General features: G+C 35.7%; 1 protein-coding gene across 2 annotated transcripts; it reads right to left on the minus strand.

The window, feature by feature from the left end:
- Positions 1–38: 38 nt before the first annotated feature.
- On the minus strand, positions 39–27,954 carry LOC132695525 (phosphatidylinositol 3-kinase regulatory subunit alpha). Of its 2 annotated transcripts, XM_060659824.1 has the most exons (8): positions 27,557–27,954; positions 27,382–27,453; positions 27,168–27,239; positions 24,398–24,445; positions 19,451–19,554; positions 4,349–4,483; positions 3,248–4,104; positions 39–1,678 (listed from the first exon to the last, which is right to left on the minus strand). In XM_060659824.1, the coding sequence occupies exons 1-8, from the start codon at positions 27,741–27,743 to the stop codon at positions 286–288; spliced, it is 2,868 nt and encodes a 955-aa protein (XP_060515807.1). In that variant the 5' UTR covers positions 27,744–27,954; the 3' UTR covers positions 39–285. The 2 variants fall into 2 exon arrangements, with proteins under 2 accessions (XP_060515807.1, XP_060515805.1); XM_060659822.1 differs by lacking the exons at positions 24,398–24,445; positions 27,168–27,239; positions 27,382–27,453; positions 27,557–27,954 and having other exon boundaries at positions 19,451–20,175.
- Positions 27,955–27,964: the final 10 nt, after the last annotated feature.

A 27,964-nucleotide genomic window follows, 5' to 3' on the forward strand; every position in this document is an offset into this window, starting at 1 on the left:
ATATATATATATATATATATATATATATATATATATATATATATATATATATATATATATATATATATGTAGTTTCAATGTTTAAACTCTTTAGTACACTATCACAGTCAATTTAAATCCTGGCAAACGATTTATACCTATCGACGTCATAAATCGATCCCGAGCGTAAATAACTTTCGAAATGTAAGTGAAACTTGTTTTTTAGAACTCTGCTTTAATTTAAATTCATCACAAAATCGGAATCGACAGTCACCACAGCATTTCTTATCACATGACTTTGCTAATTTAATACACGTAGACATTATCGCGGGCCGCGTAGCCGGCTTGCGTGGCACCGATCGGATACTTCAAAACCGTATTCAAAAGGTCGTTGTGTATTTCTAACGAATTGGTGGCGTAATGCAAAACCAAGTCTTTCAACGTCGGGTATATGTTGTACGGTTCGGTAAACCCCAACCCTTTATTCGTCTCGTTGATGATGCAGTGGTTGACGCTACCGTTGCACACCACCGACAGTGCGTATTTGAATAGATTCCTCGACTTTCGAATCAAAAATGTACCGTCTCGTTTGCCTTCCAACAATTTTTCGGCGTCCAAACGCGAACAGTGCAACATCAACCACGTGTTGGGGTCGTTGTGGGGCAAAGTGTCGGTGTCGATTTCCACCTCCCCGGACGTTTCCTCGATATTCCGATTCAGGATTTGATTTAATTTGGCCGACGAGTATCCACGTTGTTGCAGCCACCTAATGCATTTCTCCCGTTCTCTGCGTAAACTGTGTATCTCCGGTTTCAACGAGGTCAATTCCCTCTCCAGCGTCCTATTGTAAGCCTCCTTGCGTTGCAAGATCTCTTCCAGCTGTTCGCAACTTTCGTTCATCATAGAGAGCCGTTCTTTGAGCAAATCGTAATTTATTTCCAAACTTTTGATCTCGTGCGGCTGCGCTTCGATTTGGTATTTCTGATGGATGAGCGTTTGCTCTTGGAACACCTTGACGAGTTCCTTCAAAGCGCACAACGCGTGCCGTTTGGTTTGCACTTCTTGCGACGTTTCGTTGAAATCCTTCGACACCCTTTCCGAATCCCTTTGCTTCTCCAACAGACTCGTGTTCACTTTCGCCAGCCGATCCGCGAGGTTTTCGATTTTCTCCGTTTTCGCCATCTCCTCCTCCTGGCTGCTTCTCGTGACCGGATATAAAAGTTTAATATTTAACGAGGTGTTGTACTGCGACAAGGAAACGGTCCTGAAGTGGTTGATCAGCTCCACCACGGAGTTGAAAATAAACGGCTCCGTGAAACCGTACTTCCCGTCCCGATGGCATATTTTTATTAGTTTGTTGGCACCACCTTTCCTAAGGGTCAAAGTGTATTCGCCACCTTTACTAGACGCGTCTCTTACGAGAAAAGTTCCATCTACCGTGTCGTTTAACATTTCGTTCACTTCTTCGCGCTTTATGTCGCCCCAATACCATTCCGCGTCGTGTAGAGACACGCTGTTCGTTCGATCTTTTTCCGCCATCGAGGAACTGGATTCCGGAAGACGACCCATACGACCTGACACCTTTCTAGGAGGAATCGCCGGTGCCGAAGCGAATTCGGGCAAACGTTCACCCCAATCGCAGTGCAACAGAAGGATCTCGACGATTCGATTATGCGCCTGCGTGTTGTACACTACTTGACTGGAATTAAAGAAAAAATTATTGCCTTTCGCGCTCAAAGCGCCGCGCGACTAATACACATAGACAAGCAATTTAATAGAAATGTGCCCCAGATTTCCCAGAAGTTCTGATAACTGTAATCCCACTCCATCAAAACAATATCAAAGGAAATAATCAGACAATGCGTCTAATCCCTGTGACACCTAATGGGTTATTAGAAACATCAATAAAATTAAACAACATAGCAGCCAAATTCCAAGTTTCGTGCTGTTTAGTAAATAATTCCATGAAGCGTGCTGTCATTCCAAAACTCCTAAACTTAGCTTTAATTAAGCCGGTACTTATATAAGCAAATCGCAACTACCGGCCAATTAGTTCCAAATTAGTTGAATTAATTAAATGGATCAACTGGCACCGCCATTTTTCGATAGAAAGCAGTATGCCACTGTTCAAAATGAAAGAAATGCTATAAAATCGAAACTTTTAGAAATACGGATGGCAAATTTTATTATTGCTTATTTGAAAGACCTACCAATGTACCATCCTAGTATCTGAAGAAAACATGTCATTGACAAACAAATGCATCTAAAAAAAATAAATTTGTGGTGTAGGCAAAATAACTATAGTAAGTAGCAGTAAAACGAATATATTTTTTTTTATTTTTTATTATATTTTTTATTATATTTTTTATTATACAAAAGAGGACCATAAGATCAAAAAAACTTGCCACTTCCGTAGTCATAAAAACATGACTCTAACCTTTTTTGTTGGAGAAAAATTCGTTTCAAAACCGCTGCTCTTTCCCAACTTATGACAGTGTAAGGTTTTGCCAAGTATACCGATGAGTAGTATACATTTAGGAAAGAAGTTTTTTGAAACACGATCCATTTGATTAAAAATAAAGCGAAATTTTACTAGACTTTGCAATAATACGTTTGGTGTTAGAATACGAAAATTCTGCTTTCACAAATAAATAATAATAATAATAATAATAATTAGGCCCCTCCAGTAACGAGTCCGCGGTTATGCGGGAGTTATTGACAGGTTGTATGCTGGCATATGAATAAGGTAAAAGTATAAAATGTTACACGCAGGATGCTGGAGAGTCTATATCATTAAGTTTGTTTAAATTCCATACAACACATTAGGAAAACTTATTTAAAAAGATCCATTCAACGCTTAAGGATAGTCCGAACATTGTTTGGTTTACGGCTATGTAGCTGGGACCCACAAATAATTTTCTTGGTTTCGACCCAAAGACTGCACCTTATGTGCTCGCGTTGCAGATTTAACGAAAACATGTGTGAAAAAAGTGTAGGCAGATGCAAAGTAGACATAAACAATATTTTAAAACTTTGGCATTTCACTAAAATAAATATAAACTTTTTTTTTGAATAGTTCTTCTCTACCCAATGGGACCGGCACAGAATTTCTACCGCATTCGACAAGTCAAAACCATTTACCTGCGAAAGCGCTATATCAAAAATACTTCAAAGCATTTTAATGTTCCCGAACAAAAACATTTTCCGAATTGTTACGCAACAGGTTCGAAACGAAAATCCCTTAAAGACTGAAGAAATGGAAACTTACATGATACGTTCCCAAGGAGGTCTCAGAAAAATGTGGCACATAACTTGAATAAGAACCGTCGGCGGACTTTTGTTGCCCCTCATATACTCCATCTGACATATCCGACACAAATGGCTCATGATAAACTTCAAGGTGTATTTGTGGTGCTCCGGCAATTCCAAAATCAGTTGCCTCAAAACGGACGTGCATTCTTCGTCGTTTCGTTTTTTCGACGCTTCCAGAAATTTATCGTACCACTGGACTGGTATCAAGGGGTCCGGCAATTCTCGCAAATACTTTTTGAAAACGCCAGCGATCGTTACAGGACCGTATTGAGACAAGTCTACGCTCTTAAAATCGGCGTCGATTTGTTTGCAAAGTTTTTGTACCTGGTCCGAAGGCGGTGTCGCGCAATACAAGTTGTAGAGCTCCAACGTTTCGTCTCGCTTAGCCCTCTCCTCGAGTTCCGACGCGCACTTTATGAGAAGACTGGGAGCGGGTGATTCTGCAATATTGAACTGCATACAAAGCCCCTGGCCGAAATACGATTTAAACTGGAGGAAATGGGTTCTGCCGTCGTCCATGGGACGATGGGTGCAAGAGGGGAGGCCGGTCGCGGCACAAGTCCGATGAGCGACCAAGCCACAGTCTTGACATATGAAACCTTGATGTAAAAGGCCACGAAGGTATTTGTTGCATTTATCACATCTCTCGAGAGAACTAAAACTATGCTGAGTTAAATTGTGGGGGTAGCCGTTCGACGTGCTACATTCCCCCGATTCGGGTCCTAGAGATTTATTGTCCTCCGGTTTGTTCAACAATTCGTCGATACACGACAATATGGCTTTTTGGTGGAACTCATCTTTTATGCCCATTCCCTGGAACGAGAAAATACGACGGTCAGGCGGTTTATGCGATTTTAATCCGAGTAGTGCAAAACGGTATAATTTCTAACCTGCTCAGCGAAAGGTAAAACAATCCGGTGTAACAAAACACAATTATAAACACGATACGGCACGAATATATATACGATTGGATCATTTATTTCGTTTCGACGCCAAGCAAACGTATAGGAACGATTTTTCCAACTACTTTATTATGCCCTTACTAACTTCGACTTACAATTAATTTTTCGCGATCCAAATGGATGAGATCCGAGCCTTTTATGTCTTTGCATCTGAAGACATCCGAATAGGGATACAGATTGACGGCGGCTATCCATTCTACAACGTTCGATGACGACCATTCAGAAACGGGCTGGAAAATATCAAAATTCGAATCACCACTCCTTATATTTCGAACTTTACAAAACATTGGAGACGATAGCGGAGCCGTCGAAACTCTTAATTAAAAAATAATTACAACTCGCTTTTTAAGTATTGTGTGTTCATTCAAAAAAAAAATGCAATTAAACAATATCTAAAACCAATCGACCCTAGCTCTTGGCTGGAACCACTTTAGTACGAATTTTAACAAAGGATAATGGTTCGGGCGTATAACGTAGGAGGCATTACCTATTATCGAGTTGCTAAACGATAATTCATTAAAAAGTATAATTGTCGCAAATATATACACAAAAAGCATTTCAACTTAGATAATTAGAGTTTTAGTTAATTTTCTTTTTAAATAACCCGGAACTACAAAGTGTTTATAAAATGCGACTTCAAACTTCAAACAATACAAATATTTTTAAATACATTAATTTTTATGTCTCGCTTATTTACAATGGTGAGACGTTGAAATTTATTCTATCGCGTGGTACCGAAAAGTCGATTATAGTCAGTACCGCTAACCGTTAAAAACGATTTTTGCGAGACGGTCAACAATTTTGAAAAAACTTAATTGGGGCTAAACAGAGACACCTCTAGATAGATCTCGTCGACCTTTACTTTTAGTAAAAAATGTAACCTTCCCGAAGCAAGAAAGTATTTTTAAGAATTTAAAAATAGAATTAAAAGAAAAAAACGGGTTTTATGAAGCAGTTTATAAATAAATTATCGATGTTAAAAAAAAACATAAGATTTGAATTGATGACTATCAAAAACCTCCCTACGCAGCATTTTAAACGCCGTTTTTGACATTTTGGAATGAAAAACAGGCCCAAAATTTGACGGTTAATTTTGGTATTTTATATCTTGCTTATTAGCGTGAGAGGTCGAAATTTATGTTTTGAATTTATGTTATGAATGGCACCGAAAAATCGATTATAGGTTGTACCGTCAGGAACGATTTTTGTGAGAGGGTGAAAAATATCAAATAAAAGTAAATTTAACTTAAACTTTCCCGGAGCAACTTGGATTTTTAAAAAAATAATTGAGAAAAATAATATTATGCCAAATTTTACCCGCTTTTGAGGACCGCTGACCCCTTTTAAAGTGAAATTAATAATTTTAAGTCAAATGAGGCGCAAAATCATAAAAAACACCTTATATGGTTTAGTTTAAAGTGCGGGTCACTCTGCAATCACTTTCCTCGTCAAATTGGACTTTCCAAAATCTGAAAAAAAGAAACTCAACTCAATAGAGAGGACGCTGAACGGACAGATCCATTTATTATTAATTCGAATACGTATGCGCGTAGCTCTATACGGCTGGGTTATGTACAGAAATCGAGCAGTTGGCAACAGCGCACGCTTTCGCTGGTTTCGTTATAATATGTGAGGCAATTCCCAAGCAAGAGAGAAGGAAGCATCGCACATAGTCCCGCATAGCAACGCGCTCGCAGTGCCACATTAAGTGAGCTAATGGGAGGCAGGTTTCAACCAAACTAAATGAGTCTCTTTCGATTCCGCCACCACTTAAGCGACAAATTAATTAAACCAATTCGAAAGGTCCGACAATTTAAAATACGGAAAAAATCGATATATGTCCAAATAGACAAAAACCAGGTACCAGTCGTTTGATAAAAAAAATCTCGAAACGCAGCACGCCCAAAGCTAAAGTTCAATGAAAGTGAAAATTGAAATTGAATTTTGTTTTTTTGTTTTTTAATGTCGAAATATATTAAAAAAAAATTATTTTCCCCTTCGGAACCCTGCGATTCTTTTTTTAATAGCCAGCGTGCGTTTAATTAATTTCGCCCAATTAAATATATCGGCACTAATTTATACGTTCGACTATGTAATAGTAAATAGTGCTATTATATGTACAATCTTCGTGTACGATTGTCGGACCACTGTTTTACCTATCTTTACAGGTGCCAATTAAAAATGCCAAACGTTTCACGTGTTACGGTATTTTTCCAATAAGAACACGAAACTGACGAGTAACGAAAAGGGGCAACTGATTCGCAAAAAGTGATATTGCTCTAGCAAAGTTTAATTCGGAAATTTGGCAATTAAATTTTGTGTGTGTGTTCCAGGTCACGTCGGCACCTATCACGAGAAAAAATTGACCACAGCGTACGGCTGAGATCGTCCCACAATTCAGCTCGATTATAAATTATCACAAAAGCATTATTTTCCCGAGATAAAAAAGTAATACTGAATGCGACTGATAATTAACTAATCAAGCGAAGTTGAAATATCGAGGTAAAAATTGGAACGAGCTGTTTATTCAGCGCCATTTTAATTTTGCGACGATAAGACGAATCTAATTTACAATATCAAATATTTAAATTTACCTATAAGCCACGTGTTTAACAATGATATACTACTCACTTACTCCGAATACGTCGGACACAAGGAGGCATTCAAAATTTCCAAGGCTCTTCATTATTCTTTACATAGAGCGATGGTTCCAGAAAAAACACATTACTTTCCCGGAACCCATTAAATTTTATCACCTATTCGCTTTGACACGAAATATCACTTCCATCTTTTCGATCGGCGTGAATACTGCAGACTTGCTGGCGATAATTCTGAGACTGATTTCGACACTTAAATTGTATATCGCAATATAACCTTTTAATTATCGCTATCTATTTATAAAGCATTATCTTAAATCTTGCGATGTAGACAAAACGGACAATTTTGACGGATCGTTAATCGCGAAATGTATAAAAAAAAAACGATTTGAGAAAAATATTCAAATTTATTTGCGAATTTCTTTAATGAACGCCGACTGATCGAATAATAAATGCAGTAGAGATTCGGCGGGACGTTGAGTTCGACCGATCTGATAAAAAGGTCAAATCGAGATAGCGAATATTATGTATTATCGTAATTCGTCTTTTTGTCATTTCAAGGAATCGACTTCGAGCAGTAAGTTAAAATTAAAATCACTGGAATTGTCAACCGAGCTATTAAGCGTCACTTAGAAGATACTGTAGCAGATTATAAGAGCAATTAGAGTTTATGGACCTGCAAAACGGCAATTAAAAATATATATATTTTAACTTCTTTTTCTATTCGAAGAATGCAAATGAAAGCAATAATTCGTCAAGGTTTTTAATTTAATTTGATGTTAAATGTAGTTTGCCGGCTCCGAAACAAAGAAGGATTTATTCGTTTCGCGCGGATATAAATTCTCGAATCTAGGTTAACCGAAAAAAAAGCATTTAAAATAATTTTCCTACTATTTATAAGACTGGCGCAATTAAACGCGACTATGTCGCTGTTACCCGACGCCTAGCGCTGCGTATTACAACATTTCATCCCTTTTGCGAATTTCTGTAACACGTCAAATGTATTTTTCACAAAAATCACAATTGAACTAGGGTGACTTTTTTTTTACTCGACGAGAATCCATTTAAACTGTGTATGACACCCGTTTCGATAAAGTATATTCTTTGATTAAGGTACGGTGTAAATTGTAAAGTACAGTATATTATTTTTAAAAACCATATACGTTGATTTTTACTTTATTATTAAAAATCGTTTATCTAACATATTTTCCGTTGAGAGTTTACGATTTATATTTCAGATAATATTTTTATTTATTTTCTGAGACCCTGAATCATTCACAAAAAAACGCTAATCTCAATTGCACGTACATCAGACATACATAAAAAAAAACGCGAACAATAATCGAACGCTTCTTATCTTGAACGAAATAAAAATGTAATTTAAAGTGATTATTTGACGCGTTTGACACGAAAGAAAAAACTGAGTAATCGTAAGCTGCGATATTGGGGAGCAATTAATTTTGATTTTTTCAATGCACCGTTCGGAAGTTTTAAAAACTTAACCGTTAATATTTTATCAACATTTTACAAATATTTGTCAAATGATATAAACGCCCCCCTAGTTAATGCAACGTTAAATCGTTAAAAAAGTAATTACTATACATCGAGTTTATGGTTAAATTAAACTTCCAGTTTGAAAACGTGTAGGTACGTGCAATAAACATTCTCCACGTGTAGCATTGAAACTGCAACATCTACGTAGTATACAGTAATACCGTTCCCAACGCGTTGGAATGAAAATGGGATTTATTTACAAAATTTGTAATTTTAATACTGGTCTTTGTATAACGTTCGCAACGCGATAGCGATATTGTTTGCTAAACTCCAAGAAAATTATTAATCAATATATATTTTCGAACAACGTCCCGAAATTGTTTCCGACTTTCGTCCGAGCAAATTTTCTGCGTTTTCGATATTAGGCTTAAAAATTTCATATTATCGAAATTACGAGATTGACCCGTCCCCGTATTTTTTCCCGAAGTCCGATTAGAAATTCTTATGTAACGTGCTTACTTTCCACATTTTCTAACGAAATACTTAGATAACATAATCTACTTAAAGGCAGTTTTAAAAAAGTAGCCATCTATCGCGCATCGGAGTATTAAAACTTGATTGATTTAGTGTAGTTCATAGATTAAGCGGGGCCTCAATTACTATATTAAATCAAGTATTTTTCCATGATTCCCGATATTCAAAAACGGTACGCCAGTGGCAGATTTTATTCGGCGAAGGGTTGCCTAAAACCGCCGCAGAAGCCGATTGTCCTTACTTCTCCAAGGCCATCAACAATATCTAATAAATATTTAAATTATCCACGATGTTGGACAGGTTAGGATGTTTTATTGGATGACAACATCGGTCTTGTCCTAACTTACAGCCACTCAACGGCGTAGAACTTCGTTCGCAACACATTTTTGCTAAAAAAAAATGCAACTCTAGGTAAAGTCTGTTCATAGATATAAGAAAGTGACTAACTGATACGAATTGAGGAAAGACCCGGGCAAACTGTAAGAATGAAATATGGCCGAACAGGTTCGAGCTTTGCTTGGAATTTAATTATTTGGGGTTTTGTTAGGAAAGATACTAAACAATATTTATTTATTTATATATGTATTTATGTTTAAATCTAAAATAAAATTACAAACTATTTTTATTACCTACTTAAATTACTTAAAATTATTCGCATAATATATCAGTATCACTATCGCTGTCATCGCCTGTTCTAATTATTATTTGTTCTATATTATTTGCAATGTGGATATACGATTGTTCTGCCTTCTCTATATGTTTAACAGAATTTGCTCAACTTTGTGGAGGGATGTTAAAAACGTCGGTTTCTATAAGTTTGAGGACATTGGGCAAACAACACGGGCAAAAACATTGTTACGACGAATGGCAGACTTCAGTTGGTGCCAAACATGTTCAATGGGATTAAATATACAGTGGTAAGGTGGAAGCCTTAAAACTGTTGGCCCTAGATTTTTTGCATAATTATTATAGACGTTTTCCTTTTGTAGGTAGGTAGGCTTTGTAGAACCTCAATTAATTGCTTTTTGGTATAATATTCGTGAAAATAAATGTCGTTATTATACACGTAGTTTTGGATTTTTGCTTTTGTATCACATGAGGAAGGGGTTTTAGTCAACTGTCTACTGTGATAACTTGCATTGTCCATTACAATGATGCTATTAGGAGGAATGTTTGGAACTAGTTTGTTTTTAAACCAACTTTCAAATAAATCAGCGGTGGTGTCTTCATGGTAATCCAGGGAAGAATCTTTAATATTTTTCGCAGGCAGAGAAAGTCCATTTGGAATCCAACCATCTTTAGAGCCTGCATGCAAAATAGTTATACTTTTATCTCTTATTGATGGCATTGGGATGGCATTGGGCAATGGGATTATTCACAATTTTCCATTCAGTTGATGTTGGAATTTTCGTCAATGTGGCCGTTTCCGTTCAATGAGAGTCAAATAAACGTTGTTTATAACTTCCTTAGTCTCAATAGAATAGTGTTTTCTACATTTGGGCGGGAGCATCTCCTGAGATACACTAGACTCGCATATTTTGAATAATTCGCACACGCTGTATTACACACGAAATAGGAATGATTAGTAATAAGCTTAAAACTAAGTAGTATACCAAACCAAAGAATATTAAACACAAGTAGGTATAAAATTATTTTCTATTAATTGAATTTAAATTCCGAAACTTTAGGTAATAATCTTGTTGCATTGTATGTTAATGACCATCCTTGGATAATCCCATTCAAAAGCAATTGGTCACTTTCTTATATCTATGAACAGACCATACCCCAAAATTTTAAATTTTATTCATGATTTTCCAAAAATTAAGCTGCTAAAGAACGATATTGGTTAATTAATCTAAATTAAATAAAGGTACTTCGTTATTTACTAATAACAAAACGTACTGTTAAGTAAACGGTATATTAAAGCAATTATTTACATTAATAATTGCAAATGCACAATTTTTATTTTAAACTCGGGGCTCAGTTTTCTTCTTCGGCGCCAGTATGGATTTGAATACATTTTCTTAATTAAGCGATACCTCGGAAACCCGTTCCCGGCGTAATACATCAAACAAATTGATATTTATATGATTTCGTACGGTAAGTATTCTTTTCGAAAACGTTCCCAACCGAGAAGTGAACTACATTAATTCCCTAGCGCCCGCGAAAACCTAAAAACCGCCGACTATAAACAAATTCGTCCAAATTACATTTTCCTCGAGTCTTAAAAAAACGATGACGTAACGGAGTTGGGAGTTCTCGTATCCTGAGTCCGCGTGAAACGATCATGGTCAAGGTCAAATTGGGCGTTTTGCTGCGTAATTCACGACGGCTTATATAACAGCTTGCAGACCAGTTTGAGCTTTAGTTTTGAGGGGTTGCTTGCTAGCTAAACGCACGAAACTCGTCCCATAATTTCGAATTCAATCGACGCTGGTGAGGCTGCTGATTGTTTACGAACGCGTCCAAAATTACATTTTGATCAAAGGAAGTCTTGGTATGAAAAAAGGCTCAAGGTTTGTTTTCGAAACGACGCGGTGCCTAAAATGTTGCATCGGTATTCCACGCATAAAAAAAAAATCGCATTGATTCATCGGTTAATTATTTTACTAGAGGTCGCGCGCGACACTTTATTACCAGTCCACGTGCTACGGGTTTTGACACCCTAAATAATTTGTTTTTACTGGTCTCGTTACAATAAAATTAACTCAAACGAAAAGTGTTTTAATAATATTTCGAATTTTCTGTTCCGGTAATAACGGACTATTTTTAGGACTACTACATTGTACCAAACTAGGTTGACAAAGGCAGTTTTGCCAAAGATTTTGAAACCAAAATAATAATAAATCGAGCCCAATGTATGTAGAAAAACGAATATATCACTTTTTTGATATGTTAATATTTATAAAAAAAGTCAAAAACTGCAAATAAATTTACAAAGAAAGCTTCAAAAACAAATTTCTTGAGCATTAGCAAATCAAGAATTGATATCTCAAAGTCTTATAAATGTTAGTAAGTGTAAGAGGAACTAACAGACTGTCCCAAAAATTGAAGCAGTATTTTTTTCATTTATAAATACTGTCTGAGATCTTGACATAAAAAAAAAACTCCACAAGTACGAAAGCGCTGAAAGGCCACCAAACATAAAATATGTCAGAAATTTGGACTAAATTTTTGAGAAATTCTGAGTAATTCTTAAAAAATCCGCCCAAGTTAACTAGAACCTATATTTTATTCTTGGTAGCCTTTCTGTGTTTACGTACATGAGCGTAACACCTTTTGTGCATTTTTTCGCATGTACTTTAATTTAAAAAATGTACAAATCGAAACAATTTTCCTGAAATTAAAAGATTCTGTGGGAAAAAAACACCGAAAATGCCCAATTAAGATAGGCACCAAGTAGAAAAATCGTTTATATATATATATATATATATATATATATATATATATATATATATATATATATATATATATATATATATATATATATATATATATATATATATATATATATATATATATATATAATTTTGCTACTGATATTGATATAATTTTTCAGTTTACTGTATATTCCTGTACTTTTTTTCTATAGCGTTTCTGTCATATTTATTAAAATAATGTATTTTTCAAACAACGCAGAATTTTTAGTTTTCATGTCGACACATCACCAAGTTCAGTTCCAAATGCTTCGGATTAAAATACGTTAAGACCGCGTATTCTTATTAGCATTTTTTCGTGGGTATTTTAATGTTGAAAAATGTCCCTTTCACGTCGGCGCCAAGATTCAGCGGCCGCAGCCTTGGGATGTGAATATTAAGATGGTTCTTTTTTTCCGAATCGTTTAAACGGCAATAAACTCGGATATTTAAACTCTTCCTGTATGTTAAAAATTTTGTTATATTATTTAAAAAGATTGTCCTCATTTCGATAAAAGTGAGGATGGCGTTTCAAAATCATTGTTATCAGCATTATAATTATGCAAACGATAAATAGAATACTGTTTATATTGTATCCATGGGGGCAAAAGATAATGTCGGATATAATACGGATTTTTTTCCCTATACAAATTACGTCTCGCTTGTGATATTAACTGTTCGATCAATGCAATTGAAAATTCTACGAAGGATTTTTCAAATCAGGCAGGCAGAAACTAAAAATTTTAAATTCAGTGGAGATGTCATAATAGCTAGTCAATTTTATCATATAAAAAGAAATCTTCAGTGAAAACTTCGTTTTTCTTACAACTTGGTATCGATAGGGAAGCATATCTGGATCGCGCGTTTATAAAGGAAACTGTGGGGTTTATTTTAGACGTCACGTGATCATTATTCGCTAAAAACAGCTTGTATTTTTAATTTTTATAGTATTTGGGCGGCGCCGGCTCGCGTCGTATTATATTAGAACAATTACACCGTTTATTGGCATAGTACGTCCAGGGTCAAAGTTTGTTTATCGCCTACAGCGAGAGCCTATGGAACATTAACCATTTGCAATTAGAACACTGAACACTGAAGAAGCATCGCGCATGGCCGACGTTGCGTTTTTGTTTAAACAAAAAACTTAAAATATTTATTAATTTAATTTATTGTATCAAAAAAAATTAATATGTCAGTACATGAGTACCCCGTGGTCCCCATGTCTGCAAAATCTGTGGGCTTGTGTGCAAACATAAGGATATATAATCAATATAAGAATTTACATTTACATGTACGAAGCGCAAGGATAAACCAAAAGAAGATCCTCAGGCTTCTTCGCCAACTAGTAAAAGGATATATTACGAAACCGCTTTTATTCCAGACATGTTTCGAAATGAACGAATTTCATCTTCAGTCACTAAAAATGTTGTGCAAGCAGTTTAAATGTAATAGTGAACCATTTTGTATTTTTCTGCTTACACACCACCAGTGACTGAAGATAAAATTCCGTAATTTCGAAATAAATCTCCATTAAAAAAGGTTTCGGAATACGAGTTGGCGGGGAAGACTGTGGTGGAGTTTTCTTTTGGCTTACCTAGTTTTAGTTATAAAATTTGGGTTTTCAATATGACCTAGTGCAGTAAAAACTATTTGTACTAGTAGTTCTAGCTTTGATATAGGAAACCGTAAGTTTTTCATACATTGATCAACCAAATCTTCAAAATGCTTACGAACTAATGCATCGAAGAACATATCCCTGAATTTTTTATAATGTTATGAGAACAAAAGAGTGCGCGAGTGTGATTAAACCTGGGTTCGAATTTAATTACTCTAACAAAAGCGTTCTGGATAGTTTTTAAGACATTTAAAGTTGTTTATCCACAATCCCCCACACACCAATCATATATACCGAGTGAGCCAACGTAAAGTACAAGGGTCTAACAATTTTGCAGCATATTTAATTGTTGATAAAATAAACGAGAGTTTTTTGTCAACTACAGCAACCCGATTTTTGCAATCCGTTTTGGCCGAAGTATACTTCTATACTATACTGTTTGCTCTATAATTTGACAGTCGCAGTAAGAAGGATTATACTTAAGTTTGTAAATTATTATAAGTTAAGTGAAATGATATGCATTTCTCAAATTACAATTTTCCATAATACTTCATCAAGTCACACACATATGGAAGTGTTGCGTCATTAGCAAATGCAAAAATTAACCCCTTTAATTTACAGTTGCATAAATTATTCATGGAAATATTTAATAGGATCGGTCCTAGGACCGCACACTTTATTCTTTATTGAGATACTCAACAAATCTCACCGATTGTGATCTTCCTGATAAACAGGATAAAAATAAGCACTCAGGCTTGCCATTTACCCCAGCGTTATTTTTTTTTAATAAAAACACTAAAAGTCGACTTACTGTTTTGTTATTATTATGTCCATCAATTTTATTTATTTATTTAGCGCTAATTCTGTCTTGCTTTTGAGGAGGCCGTATTGTTGAGCCGAAAAATACTGCATATTGTTCAAATATGATGGGAAGTTGTTCTGCAATAATTTTTAAAAGAATTGCTTAATAATTGGTGCTTGGCCCGCCAGCCTTTAAATATTGCTACCATAATTGCGTAATTAAATTTTACAATATAAAACATACATATATAAAATAATAAATAAATAAATAAATAATTAAATAGATATCACAAAAAAAAAATTAAAATCCCCTAAGTAACAAATTTCACTTGATTTAGTTATAAAACTTGGGTATTAAAAATTAATATTACTCGATAACTGATTTTGTGATTTCACCTGAACCAATCGATATAAAACCTTTCGCTTTACGCCGAGCAAGATTGTTGGGGTCATTCGCCCATTGCCGGCCTTGCTGGCGATCCTCAACTTCATCAGACACAAAAACCCAGAGTCCCTCCGCCGAATCGCGCATGTGCACCTATTATTGCCCACTGCAATTTACTAAAAGTTTAAGCGAAGTATAATTACTATAGATAATCAGCGCTATGAAATTCTCCCGTGACTTAAACAAATAATACCGAATCGGGAAAGTAACACACTAAAGGGGACTTTTTTTAATTGAAGATCTAATGTGAATCTACGACGTTGTATTACTTTGATTCTTCTGGCATCGTTCGACTTGCCGATACGAAATCAACAGTTATTTTAGAACCGTTTCTGGACTAACGAATTTGTGTCTGAGTGTTTTTTTATATTTTGCCGCATTACAACAAATTAATAAAATCATTATTATTATTTTTTAAAATATATTTTTCACTTTTTATTTTAGTTATTTTATGGATTTGTTTATTCCTAGACAATTGAGTGGAACAATAATTATACTAACTCTAACAAGATTTCGTTTAAAAATAAACCCTACAGAAAAAGAACGTCCGGAGAAGCCAAAAAAAAAAATGAAATTAATCTGAACAGTAGATATAATGAAAATTACTTTATGTTGCTATGTTTTTATGTTTGTATTCGGAAGCAGTTAAACAAACTAAGAAATAAACAAATACATGGAATACTTCAACTAAGAAGTGAAAAAGTTTTATTTAATGTTTTCATTAAATTAGTTTATTATAATGCTTTTAATAATAAAATGATTTGATTGAATTGATTATGTATTATATATATATATTTATTGATTAAGTGCAGATTAATAATACGGTCCAGTCAGTTCTATGTTTTGTTCCACTTAAACAAATTAATAAACTAATTTAATAAAAAATTTAAATAAATGTATCTTTTCACTTTTTACTTTAGGTATTTCGTGTACTTAATGTACAATAATTATGCTAATTTTAACGAGATATAATTTTAAAATAACCTTGCAAAAAACGAAACGTATACAAAACCATTCTGGTTTATTTTTACTACTGAAAACATTTTTATCTTTTGTAAAATTTCTGGATCCCTCTTGCGTCGGTTTTTGCTGAGTCGAAATTGCTGACGTTTCGTGTATGTAATCAATTCTTCTAGCAATAAAAAATCCGAGAGTCTATAGAAATCTGTAAGCAATCTAACAATCTTAACCGAGACTCAGGTCTTTACCTGTCACCAATATGGGAATCAATCGTCCGAGATGGTGTTTATGCCCTTCATTTAGCTCCGCCCCCCCTCAGACAATATAAAAGCAGGTACCGAGTAAAATGCGTTTCAGTGAAGCTCTGAGGAAGCCAACAGGATAATTGGCGTATTGGTTTAATGCAACAACATAAAAAAACAAAAAATACTGTGTGTAGGTAATTAACAGATGAGCCCTTTCTATATTTTGTTGCATTAAAACAAATTAATAAACTAATTTAATTAAAAAAAATGCATTTTTCACTGCTTGATTTATGTATTTATTTATTCTTAGATTGCTTAACTACTAACCAATTAGCACGAGATTTGATTGAAAAATAACCCCTGCACAAAACGAAACGCCCAGAAAAGCCACGGAAGATATTCGGAAAATGAACATGAAACCAAAACGAAGCTTATTACTTTTTGTATGTTAAAGTGCGGACAGTTCTGCGCAATGTAAGGAGTCCCAGAAAACAATTCGAGAACGGTTCACAAATAACAAGTCGAACAAAGCGAATAACATCAGCTTCCCGGTACCTTAAACGTACACCCCGAAATTCCATAATGAAAAATGAAAAAGAAAACTATCTCGATTTGTTAACAAAGTGTTAATTCGATTGTCGCTGCCTCTCTGCTCGCAAAAGTTCTTCCACATCGCGTTACACGCGCAAAAATATTTAATTAGCTGTAATTTATTTTAGTAACAGACTCTGGACGCCATCGTTAGTTTAATGTTTACGCCTCCAATAAATGCTCTGCAACTTTTCCAGCGGCTGCCTTCATTCGTGGCAATCAAAAAAATATCAAATACATTTACGCTTGTTAACACTCGCGCGAGCCGCCGCTATATTTGAGAAATTCGAAACCTGCGGATCCGTTTTCAAGACGCCGATGATTTCTACCTTCGCAACTAAATAAGACGGGCGCCATTAGACAACAACAATGGTTAACCGTGTAGAGAATTATTTTTTTAAATATGAAGCAGCACCAAATGTCAGTTTAAATCTCTAAACTTTTTTAAAAGCTTCTTCGTTACTCAATAGCTTTTTCCTACTCACCACTTATGCACGGAGCAAGCGTGTGGAAAGTATTTAAAAGCCCAAAGCTCTAAACTTTCAAACAGCTTTTTTCTCCTAGCCACTCTAAAATACTCAATTGTGAGCAGATTAAGCGTACGCAGTGACTCTATAAGACGTCAAACTTTAATCAAAACCAACCAAATCTCTTAACTTCTTTAAAAATTTCTTCTATAACGCCATAGCACCTCCTAAATGGCCTTTTTCTAGCCCTACTCTAAAATATTCAATTGTGCACGGATCAAGCGTGCGGAAAGTGTCACTAATATGTCAAATTCTAATCAAATCTTTAAACTTTCTTAAAGATTCTTCGCTACTCCATAACGCTATCCCATCTCCTAAATAGCCTTTTTCTACGTCCAACTTTAAAACTCTTAATTGTGCACGGATCAAGTGCGCGGAAAGTGTCACTTTTAAGATGTAATATTCTTTGCTATTCTATAAGGCTAAATAGCTTTTCGGAGGGCATTTTGTTGGTTTGTTTTTGTTTCGATAAAATTTTATCAAACTTGCTGCATATACTACTAACGGCAACTAAAAGAAATGACAAACGTGCCTTGTGAAGTTTAAGGTTTCCAACTTATCCCTCCATTTTTTTTTCGCATAACGCCCGATTTTTTTATTCTCCAACTAGATTGTCATGTTTCGAAAGTTGGCAAAAAACTCGATCATCAAAAAGTCTAAAATAAGACTGAAGCGGGCCAGAAATAAGTTCAAAGTGAAAAAATGGTCACATCTAAAATTATTTAATAAGATTTTGGCACAAGATGCGTTCAAAAAAATTTATTCCTACAGATTTTCGTTTCTGTGTTATATATTTTTTTTTTCGGGAGCGAATAAATTTCGGCTAAATAAATAATCCGCTAAGGTGCGAAGCGAAAGCTATTTCTGTCAATAAATCGCGAGATAAAATTAATCAACGTCCAAAAATTGAAAACTGTGGACCACCAACCTATATTCAAATTCAAAACGACCTCTCTGATGGGGGTAAGGTGTCCAAAAGGGCCGAAATAATTACTTTTAAAATGCATTTAAAAATTATATTTCGTAGATACATGGCGGACGTCCAAGTCGAAGCCATATTTCGAGCATCAAAAATTTACCCACCTACGCGTTTTTTTTTACCACATCGGATAATTACGTTCGGTATAGGCAGCTAGACACACCCCCTTTTATTATAAACGTACGTGCCTAAAATAAAATAAACCGAACATCTTAAAAACCAGGCGTTGTTTTTTTTTTAATAATGGAAGTTGAATTATGTTAACGTTTTTTAGTTTTCTTTCGGCCGTCGGTGGTTTTGAATTGCTAATTGCTAAATGAATTGCAATCAAAATTCGACTCTATTTAATTTACGGGCGTCGAAATTTAAATTCCATGCGAATTACCTACGTTCCAAAATAAATCACAGAATACAAAATCCGGCGTACACGACAATCGTCGGCGCGGCGCGTTGATGAACGATTCGATAACGGACGGAAACGCCGACGATTTCAATGGGCATTGGCGGAAAACTTCCTTCCACCGCGGAGGGTTCAAATTAAAGGCCAGAAAAAAACAAAATTACCAAATAACCGAAAATGCAAATATAATCGAGAAACTCGAACTGGTTTTGCGTCCAAACCGAACGGGCGAGATTTCGCTGAGCCTTTTACACTCGAGAAGTCCATTCGAATGTAACGGACGACAAAAACCAAAGAGAGTTAGTTTTATTTCACGGCGTGTTTTAAGGGAAACTCGTTTCACCCAGGCGGAATTCTGCCACCCGCGTTTTTGTGAACGATGATCCGTGGCTGTATTTTTCCCAAATAAAATAAAAATCAAGTGTCGAGAGGCGAAATGTGTATTAAATGAATGAACATTAAGAACACACGTTAAATGAGAATTTAATAAATAAAACGTTCGGTCGGCTATGCCGTATCGCCGTCCAATTAGAAACTCGTTAAAAAAAAAACGATAACGCGACAAGTAAATAGGTATACCGGTGGTCTCTTACCTTGTCGTAGTCTAGTGTAACGGGGGGTAACGCTTCGTTGTCCTTCTGGCAAACGTGGTTGGAAAAAAAGCGAACACAATAGTTGTGGAAACAAGCGTGGCAATCTGAGGAACAAAGAGGTCCGCAATTACAGCAACAAGACATCTCACAAGTGCAAAGGATTTGGTGGAACGAAAATATACGAGCGCAACTATCAACACCCGGAACCGTAGGGATGACGTCCTTGTCGGAACTCCAAAACAGTTCGGTGAGGTCCCTCTTCGCGGTAGACGGCGGGGTGCCGCTAGTTCTCGCATTAGAGACCGTTTCGCCATTGAGATGATCCATTTCGGCATAACCGTTGACGATGACGGCCAAGGTACCGGCACCGGCAACATCAGCCGCTGCGTTGTCCAGAGGGACTGGTTGGTCCGTCGTTGGCAAAAGATTTATTGAGGCCGGTCGGCCGATTCCTCGCAGCATATAGTTGTCGGCATCAATGTTAATCAAAGGCAGCAGCGAAGAAATTTTCGAATCTGCTCCTGCAGTCATACGCGTGTACATTTTGTGATTCGCTCCAGGCTCTTGCTGCTGGCCCTCGATCTTGTCGACACTCATCTTGTCATCGTCGTCTATTTTATCTGGTTCCTGGGTCTGACTTGTGTGCACAGACAAATCAACTCGCTCGCCCAGACCGCAACTACGCGCTTCTCACCACCTGACAGCGGAACTCGGAACTGACCCATCACGGCTGGCTCCACACCACATCGTGTACGATCAACTACCCAAAGCGCATGCTCGAGCCGGCTTCATATCGGCTTCGCGACAGTGTTGCTGCTTTACTCTCACGATTCAGGCCGATCGCGGTCGGTGAGGTCGTTTATTCGAACAGCGGTAAAGGTTAACTTGTTCTAATCTTAACCGACTCTCGAAAATCTAAACGATTCGACAGAATGGAACGGGCGAAAATCTGTAGCGAATTATCCATTTCCTTTTCTTAATGCGAGAGAGTAATAAAAAATGACACGGATCTTTCAACAGGGCGGACAAACTACGTAAAGTTCAGATAAATTGCAATGATGGTTTCCGATTAATGCCACATTTCAGTTTTGGAGACCTACACACCACGAACCGTTCCTAAATTAGGCACACACTAATTTGCATACAATAGAAAGACGAGTTTGGTGAATGAAAGTAATACGACAGCGGCGTTCCTACAGTTCCGAGATAACACATCGCGCTTTTCAAATTTTTATCCCGCCAGTTTCGGCCAGATAATAGATTGCCTCTTTTCCCTTCCACATAGTCTAATTGCTGTCAAATATCATTATTGGTAGCAAATAATTGTGGTTTTCCGTTTTGAGTTTCTGGGTGGAATAAAATCCTTTTTCATTTTAGATAGTACTTTGTCCCAGGTAAGTAAAACGAATGTATTATTATTCTTCTTCTTCTGCACAACCAACTTTGCCTGCCGGAAAGTAACCTGCCACTCTCACGACCCTTGGCAATCTACGTCATTTGTTTACTTGGAATTTTGGTGACTCCATAATACCCAAGATATTAACAATCAAGTATCATTATTATTATTATAAATTATTAAAGAACACAAAAAAACTTAAAGGTTGAACAGTTTGTTCAGAATTTCACAATGAAAGGTTTAAAAATATAACAGTCAGATAGTTAGTTACATTTTCAAATTCCGAATGGAATTATCTATTCAGAGATATTTGAGTCCCCCATCAAATGTTATATAGTAGATTTGAAGCCAAAACCTTACATTTTAGTCAATAATACAGAGACTTAAAAACAACTATGGAAAAAAACCAACATGGCTGCTGACAGATCGCCAGTTCGGGATGCGGCATTTTAACGGCAGTATTTTCTCAAAATATGCCTAAATCTAGCTAAATCTTTAGGGAAAACGAGTTGAGTGTGTGTATAAATCATTACCTTCTTTACGAAAATATCAATCCCGCCTGCGGCGCATCAGTATATAACCCTAGTATATCTTATAATAGATGGATGGTTTAGAGAGACCAAAAATATACAGGGATTTTATTTACAATGAAAACCAAGATTTTGAAAATAGTAAATAAGCAAGCTTCCATTTCAAGTGAGAAACGTAAAATAACAAATAGTCCTTTTTCTAACAGTAGTGATATGGATTGTAAGAGAGTGACTTTTTGAAAGTGTTTTTGGATATTGTATTACAAAGACTCATAGCAAAAATGGCGCAACACTGTGAAGTTTGCAAAGAACCTGGCGGTTTGAATTCCGAAGTGTCATTTCATGTGTATTTAAACAAATTGAAGGCGGGTTTCATAGGCGGGTGTGATTGTTTCTTGTTTTGTGTATTTGTGCTTAGTATTACCTATTGTACGTTCAAAGGCATCGGACGTGGTTTGTATTACCTCGAAAAGTGTGTCAAATCTGTTTAATTCAACTATTTATAATGAATTTTTAAAATGTTAATATTGTTACATAATCACACGGCAATGATTTATTGTCCCTCTCTGAAATTATTTTCTCCACCTTACGTGGTTACCATAGCAACCATGCATATTTGGGCAACACTTTTCACCCCACTCGTCCGTTCCCGTAATGCCCGTATTGGCAATCAGAACAACCAATTTTATCAGTGGATATGCGGTCTCTTTTAGTCGGACGGACGTCTTTATTGTAAGGCTCTTGGTCCTCAGATTCATTAACGAAAAATAAACATTTTCGTTTTTATGACAGCGTTAATCGCGAAGTAAATCCAAATCTGAATAATTCAAAATGAATCATTGTCTAACACTTTTAAGTGCTCGTTGAATATTAATACCGACGTTCATAGCGTGTACTTCGGAACTTCAATTTATTGGAAAATAACGGTGGAAGAAACGAAAAAATTGCCGCGGATATTAGCGAACGGGCAGGGGGGGGGGGGGGGCGATTAAACAAAGTGTAAAAATAAAAACAAATGAACAGCTGACGAAGCTTATTTATCAACCGTTTTTCATAACGTCGGGCAGCGTCGAACGGATCGAAAAACCAACCTTTTGTACGCTGCGTCGGCGTTGCCAAACCGATTATTTTTGCTAAACACTCATAAACGGGACTTTGGCGACACAATTATACGCGAACCTAAACAGTACTTTCTGGGTTGGAGCATAAAATGCGCTGACGTCGATGTAAACGCGAAATTCGAAGACGATTTATGCAAACATCGACGAAACCGTATCGATCCGTCGCGAATATCGAAGAACATCGAGGAAATTATAAGGGAACCGTTTTAGAGAAAATGAGAAACGACAACAGCGTTAAAACACTCCTTCCGTGCGACTAGCTACCGATCTAAATTATACGCCGCCAAAAATGTCGAATAGATAGGCATATCTATCTCGTAATGGCAGATTCCAAGACACCGGCAAGCCGATAACCTGGGAGAAAGTTTGGAGACGCGTGGCTATACTTGAAATTCGATATACCCTACAAAAAAAAACGTGGGTCAAATAATCGCTCGTGCAGGATAAACCCACCTGGGTAAAAATACTGACACGTTGTCGCAAGACGAAGGTAACGACGAGAGCGAAAGGTTTGGACGGTTTCCAAAGAGGGAGAAATTTTAATATGCATGAAGGCAACCCTGGAGGGGTGGTTAAGACTTTACTGGCCCGATGTCAATTTTAAAACGAAAACACTCGGGCAGATAAAAGCTTCCATCTCCGCCACTTATTAAAGCGGGAAACGAAGACGACAACATCACTATACAGGATGTCCTGCAGGAGCTAAATGAAAAATACATCGAAGAATAGTCTATTTAATTACTACTGAAACGGGAAATGGGATCGAATCTAAAAATTAATCAATTAAAACGTCAGGCTTTAATTTAATCGTCGCTGCGAAGAAGAGAACCAACAAACCTCAAAATATGGATATTTAGTTTGTACTATCTACAAAACTTATGGATTTCTCCTGCGTTGGTTGTTTATAAATCGAACTTGCTGACGTTTCAGTTTTGGAAATAGTATTTTAGTAAAAATCAAAATAAATAAGAACTAAAAGTTCAGGTGGTATGTACTGCTTATAAATTTGTAAAAGTGCCCAAAAAATATGTCTGAAGTTAGGTCATGCGCTCAAAAATTTTCTATTACAAAGAATGTCACAGCGCGTGTCAATTACACAACTGGTGATTTAAAAATCATTTGTACCTAGAGGTGGAATTCATTGAAATCTGAATTTATTTTCATGGAACATCTAGGTAGAAAAATGAAAATGATCTGCAATTAATAGTTCCAAATGATTCCGCATAATAATTATTGTCTAACAAACTATGTACTACGGTAAATTAAAAAAAAAGAGGCAAGAATATACATTGTAATGACGATAAAGTTAGGTTAGGTTGAAAATAATACAACTTTGTACCTGTTCGCAATCGGTTTGCAATCAATCACAAAGTTTTTGTCGGAGTGGGAGAAATGTTCAATTCATTTTTAAATATTTGTATACGAAAAAAAACTAATACGTTCCCTTATCGTTGTACCGTTTAATTATAGTTTGTTTGTCGTCCCCTCAGCCATGATTATTTCAAAAGTAACAAAAAAAAATGGTAGCCTAAAAATTCCCAAATAAGCACTTCCGAATTACCGGTTTCCATTATCTAGTTTTAAGAAGCTATAAATGTTTGAAAGCATGAGAAGTGGCCTTGATAAAACGTTCCGTTCGCTGTTGCCGCGTCTGGCGCGAAAAATACCATGGTTGAACGTCAAGGTGATCGGGGTCGCTGATCAAAATTCATATCCGACTCGCTTTGGTAACGATTAATTAGGTACGGCAACATCTTTCGTGTTAATCTCTCGGAACTGTTGTACGCGAGCGATTGATTGGGACAAAAAAACACACCACCCACCACTGGCCGGGTTGAATTTAAAACTCTTTTATATCCCGTTCCACCATATCAATTAAATTCGACATTGTAGGACTTACCTTTACATTTAAATCCTATCAGTCCCTGACCCCATATATAGTCCTTGCCTGAAATAAAAAATCAACGTAATTTGGGCTCAATTCGCGGACGAATTCTTTTTCAACAACAACAAAAATTTCCTGACTGATTTAACATATTCCCGGCCTGTGTCCGTGAAATCTCAACTAGTCCACTTTTTTGCAAGTTTTATATTAGGCACTTTTTGCAGCTCCTATTTTGGAATCATGTTTTAAATATGCTTATTTGACTAAAAAGCACATAATGCATTGAAAACACCTAAACTCATCATACCAAAGCAGTCGTTTCTTCATTGGTCGCTACATATCAGTCGTTTGAAAGTAAATTATTGTAGCAGAGACGTTTATAATTTATTTTTCGATTTTTGGAAAATCCGAAATATTGGACAGGCCAACCTAATGCGTGGGGAAGATATTAGGTCCCACATTATTTCTAAATTAAAAGGATCCTCAAAATAATATTTCTTATAAGGTTGTAATTGTGATTCATGCCAAATGCCCTTCTGCATCTTAAAGCAGAAGAACCATTTTACATATTTTTTTATTTTTGGACGTTCAATGAGGATTTTTTTATTCGAAACAAATTTTCTACGAAGAAATATAAAAATGGATGTCATTTAACCCGTTAGGCAGGTATTATTTTTCAAACGGAAAAATGTATTCGATCAGCCAAAATGGCTAGTTGGTTAGTAACGTATGGTCCACAATTAATGTCATACTGGGTTGTTCTAAATTATTTTGACTAACCAAAACTGTCTATATACATGTTTTCTGTACTACGAAATCTTGATGGCTGCAGGCTGTGTTTTATTTTTTGCGACCAAAATCTTGGTATGCTGTCCAAATAATTTAATGTCTAATTTTTGCTCCAGAAAACCATTTAATTACTTCTCATAAAAAATAACCAAAACTAATTTCCTCTGGAGATTTTCTTACAGAGCATTGCGTCACTTCCGTTCAGACCGAAATCTCGTGTCATCTTCTAGACTAGGTATAAAATTTCGCAGGTATTGCGGAAAGTTTATCTTTGTCGATAAAACAATCTGAAACTGTAAACTTGCCTAACGCTGAGATAAGATATATCGCCCGCTAAATCCGAAGAAGATACAAATTGGCAACGCGATTTTTGCGTAAACTCGGATATTTTCTGAATGCAACGTCTAGTAAATGGCCGAATATTTTAGTAATTAATTTAACATGGAGTTCCCTAGCTACAGTCAGTTTATTTTTATTTATCAGAAAAGACGATTATTGTAGTATAGTGAAAAAAGCAATAAAATTGCCCCATCGATATTACGAAATTGGCATTTCACTTTTCTAAATCCTGAAACAAACCAGTCTAGAGACAAATAACTTCACTTTGTTTATACTGCAATTCCAACGTCAACACATAAACAATACAACAAAGTAGGTAATGTGTTTTGTTATATCTTTGCAATAAATTACTCTTAGTAGTTTTTATTCGAATTACTTACAAATGGCGATAAAGCTTTGCGCGAAAAAAAAAAGCAATATCTATACACATGGAGATAGCTCTTATCTATATTACGATTTGTTTCTGGGATATTTCCCAAGGTGATACGGTGACTTAATTAAATTAATACTTGGTAGGTACCAGAATGTCTAAAAAACCAAAACTATATGGCAACATTTCTTATCTACAAGAAGCGTATAAAAAATCCAATAATTTACACATTCTCCCCAAGTTTTTGAAAAATAATAAAATGAAAATAAGCCTATGTTGTTAAAGCGGAACTGCAAAAAAGACGAAAAATTGTGTTAATTATCAAAAATCAGAAACCACAATCCTGAAACGCCGTAATATTTCATTCTAAGGATACAGCAGAATTAAAGAGTATAATAAAACGAATAAATTAGTTGGAGTAATCAGACCACACAATTTATTTACAGTTTATGTGTCTACAGGTTACATCAGTCACCCGCATAATTTCAGAATTTATTAGCTAATTTAACTCCATCAATTAACTGAAATTATAGCAAAAGTACTGGTCACAAAATTGAAAGAAGATGACTATTTTTGCAACTTGACACTCAGAATGAAACCGTCGACATTACTTGGTCCAAGTCAATTCAATTCAATTAGAGGAATTTTCTGCAAGATCTAGATAAATAAATGGTGCTTAAACATATCACGACGTTCCCATATATCCACGAGCTATATGCATGAACATAGAGTGAGCATCTCTATGAGGTGCTTGAGTCAATAAATACCATCTACCAGGTTACACACCAATACCAAATATCAAAGGCACAAATGGCACACAATTTAATTATCAATCAAGCTGTACTTAATTGACTTCATAAAAGAATTTGTTGTTGGCCCAGGATAAGGGGCAGGGACCCAATTAGCAAAGGATAATGTGCACCTTATAGTAGTTATGTGAAATTCAGTTTTCTGAACACCTTCGTAACCTAAGCTGTCTCAAAATGGACGAGGGGAATTGATGATATAGAATGAATAGTGCAAGTGTTATTCCCTTTTGGGTACTTTGCTGTTGAGAATGTGTACTGGCATCCCTTGGACCAGATGCAGCTATTATTACTTACTTACTTACTTATCATAGTGTGATTTCAATTTTACTTTTAATGAATGATCAATTGAAGAATCCATTTATTCATGAGTATTTTGCCCCTTTCAGAATCACCAAATAACAGTAGTGATTTTAAACAAAATGGCAACAATGTTGACAGGGTTGCAGTAGCAGTAATGCAGTAAATAACTTATACTTACAATGCCTGCAGAGTATTGGTGTCAGGACGTAAATGTCTTCTAATTTGTGTTCTGCTATTTTAGTAACTGCATCTGAAATACATGAACAGTAAAAACATCATGAATGTCTTTTCCACAACAAATATAACTATGTTTATAAGAACTCTCTACCACCCACTACATAAAAATAACCTGCATATATATAAAAAAATGGTTCTTAAATTGAAATTTTTACCTGGCACTCCACATTCAGATGGATGGTGAATTTTCTTGTTAACTTCTGAACCCAACAATTTGACATACTCAACTAAAATAAATCAAAAACCACACATAAATACAAATATATATTTTTTATAATTTATTTATATTATTGAGATCAGTAAATCAACTTAAATCATTAAAATACCTACTTGGTATGTACCCAGAAATCCCAGTTCTTCTATTATAAGCATAAAGTAAAGAGGGCTCCCTTAGTTTTCCATAAGGAGATGGAATTGATATTTGAAATATGTCGCCTTTTTGAAAGTCCAAATAGAACCCATCGTTTTGTATAGGTTTAAACGATTGCATAGCCTGGTATAATGCATAGTCCTCCATGTCAATCCACTGGCATATAATTTAAATGTACATCCCTCATACATAACTAAACACACTAAATCTAGATACAATGAGAAGAATCTATTCCCTTGAAAGCCTAAATCGGCCAATAAATTGGAGAAATTTTGGGAAACATAATTAAATGTCTAAATGGCCCACATCTCATTTATCTAAACAAAACAAAAACACCAGCCAAATCAAATATGGCGTCATAATATCAA

This window comes from Cylas formicarius, unplaced genomic scaffold (genome assembly GCF_029955315.1).
Source record: "Cylas formicarius isolate icCylForm1 unplaced genomic scaffold, icCylForm1.1 PGA_scaffold_12__32_contigs__length_19106922, whole genome shotgun sequence".
NCBI classification, from domain to species: Eukaryota; Metazoa; Arthropoda; class Insecta; order Coleoptera; family Brentidae; genus Cylas; species Cylas formicarius.

Coding starts and splice junctions, on each gene's coding strand:
- LOC132695525 (XM_060659822.1), bottom strand. CDS start 20,047: ATGAGTGTCGACAAGATCGAGGGCCAGCAGCAAGAGCCTGGAGCGAAT. Junction 4,484..19,450: donor TTACACTAGACTACGACAAG/GTAAGAGACCAC, acceptor GATATTTTCCAG/CCCGTTTCTGAATGGTCGTC. Junction 4,105..4,348: donor TGGATCGCGAAAAATTAATT/GTAAGTCGAAGT, acceptor TTCTCGTTCCAG/GGAATGGGCATAAAAGATGA.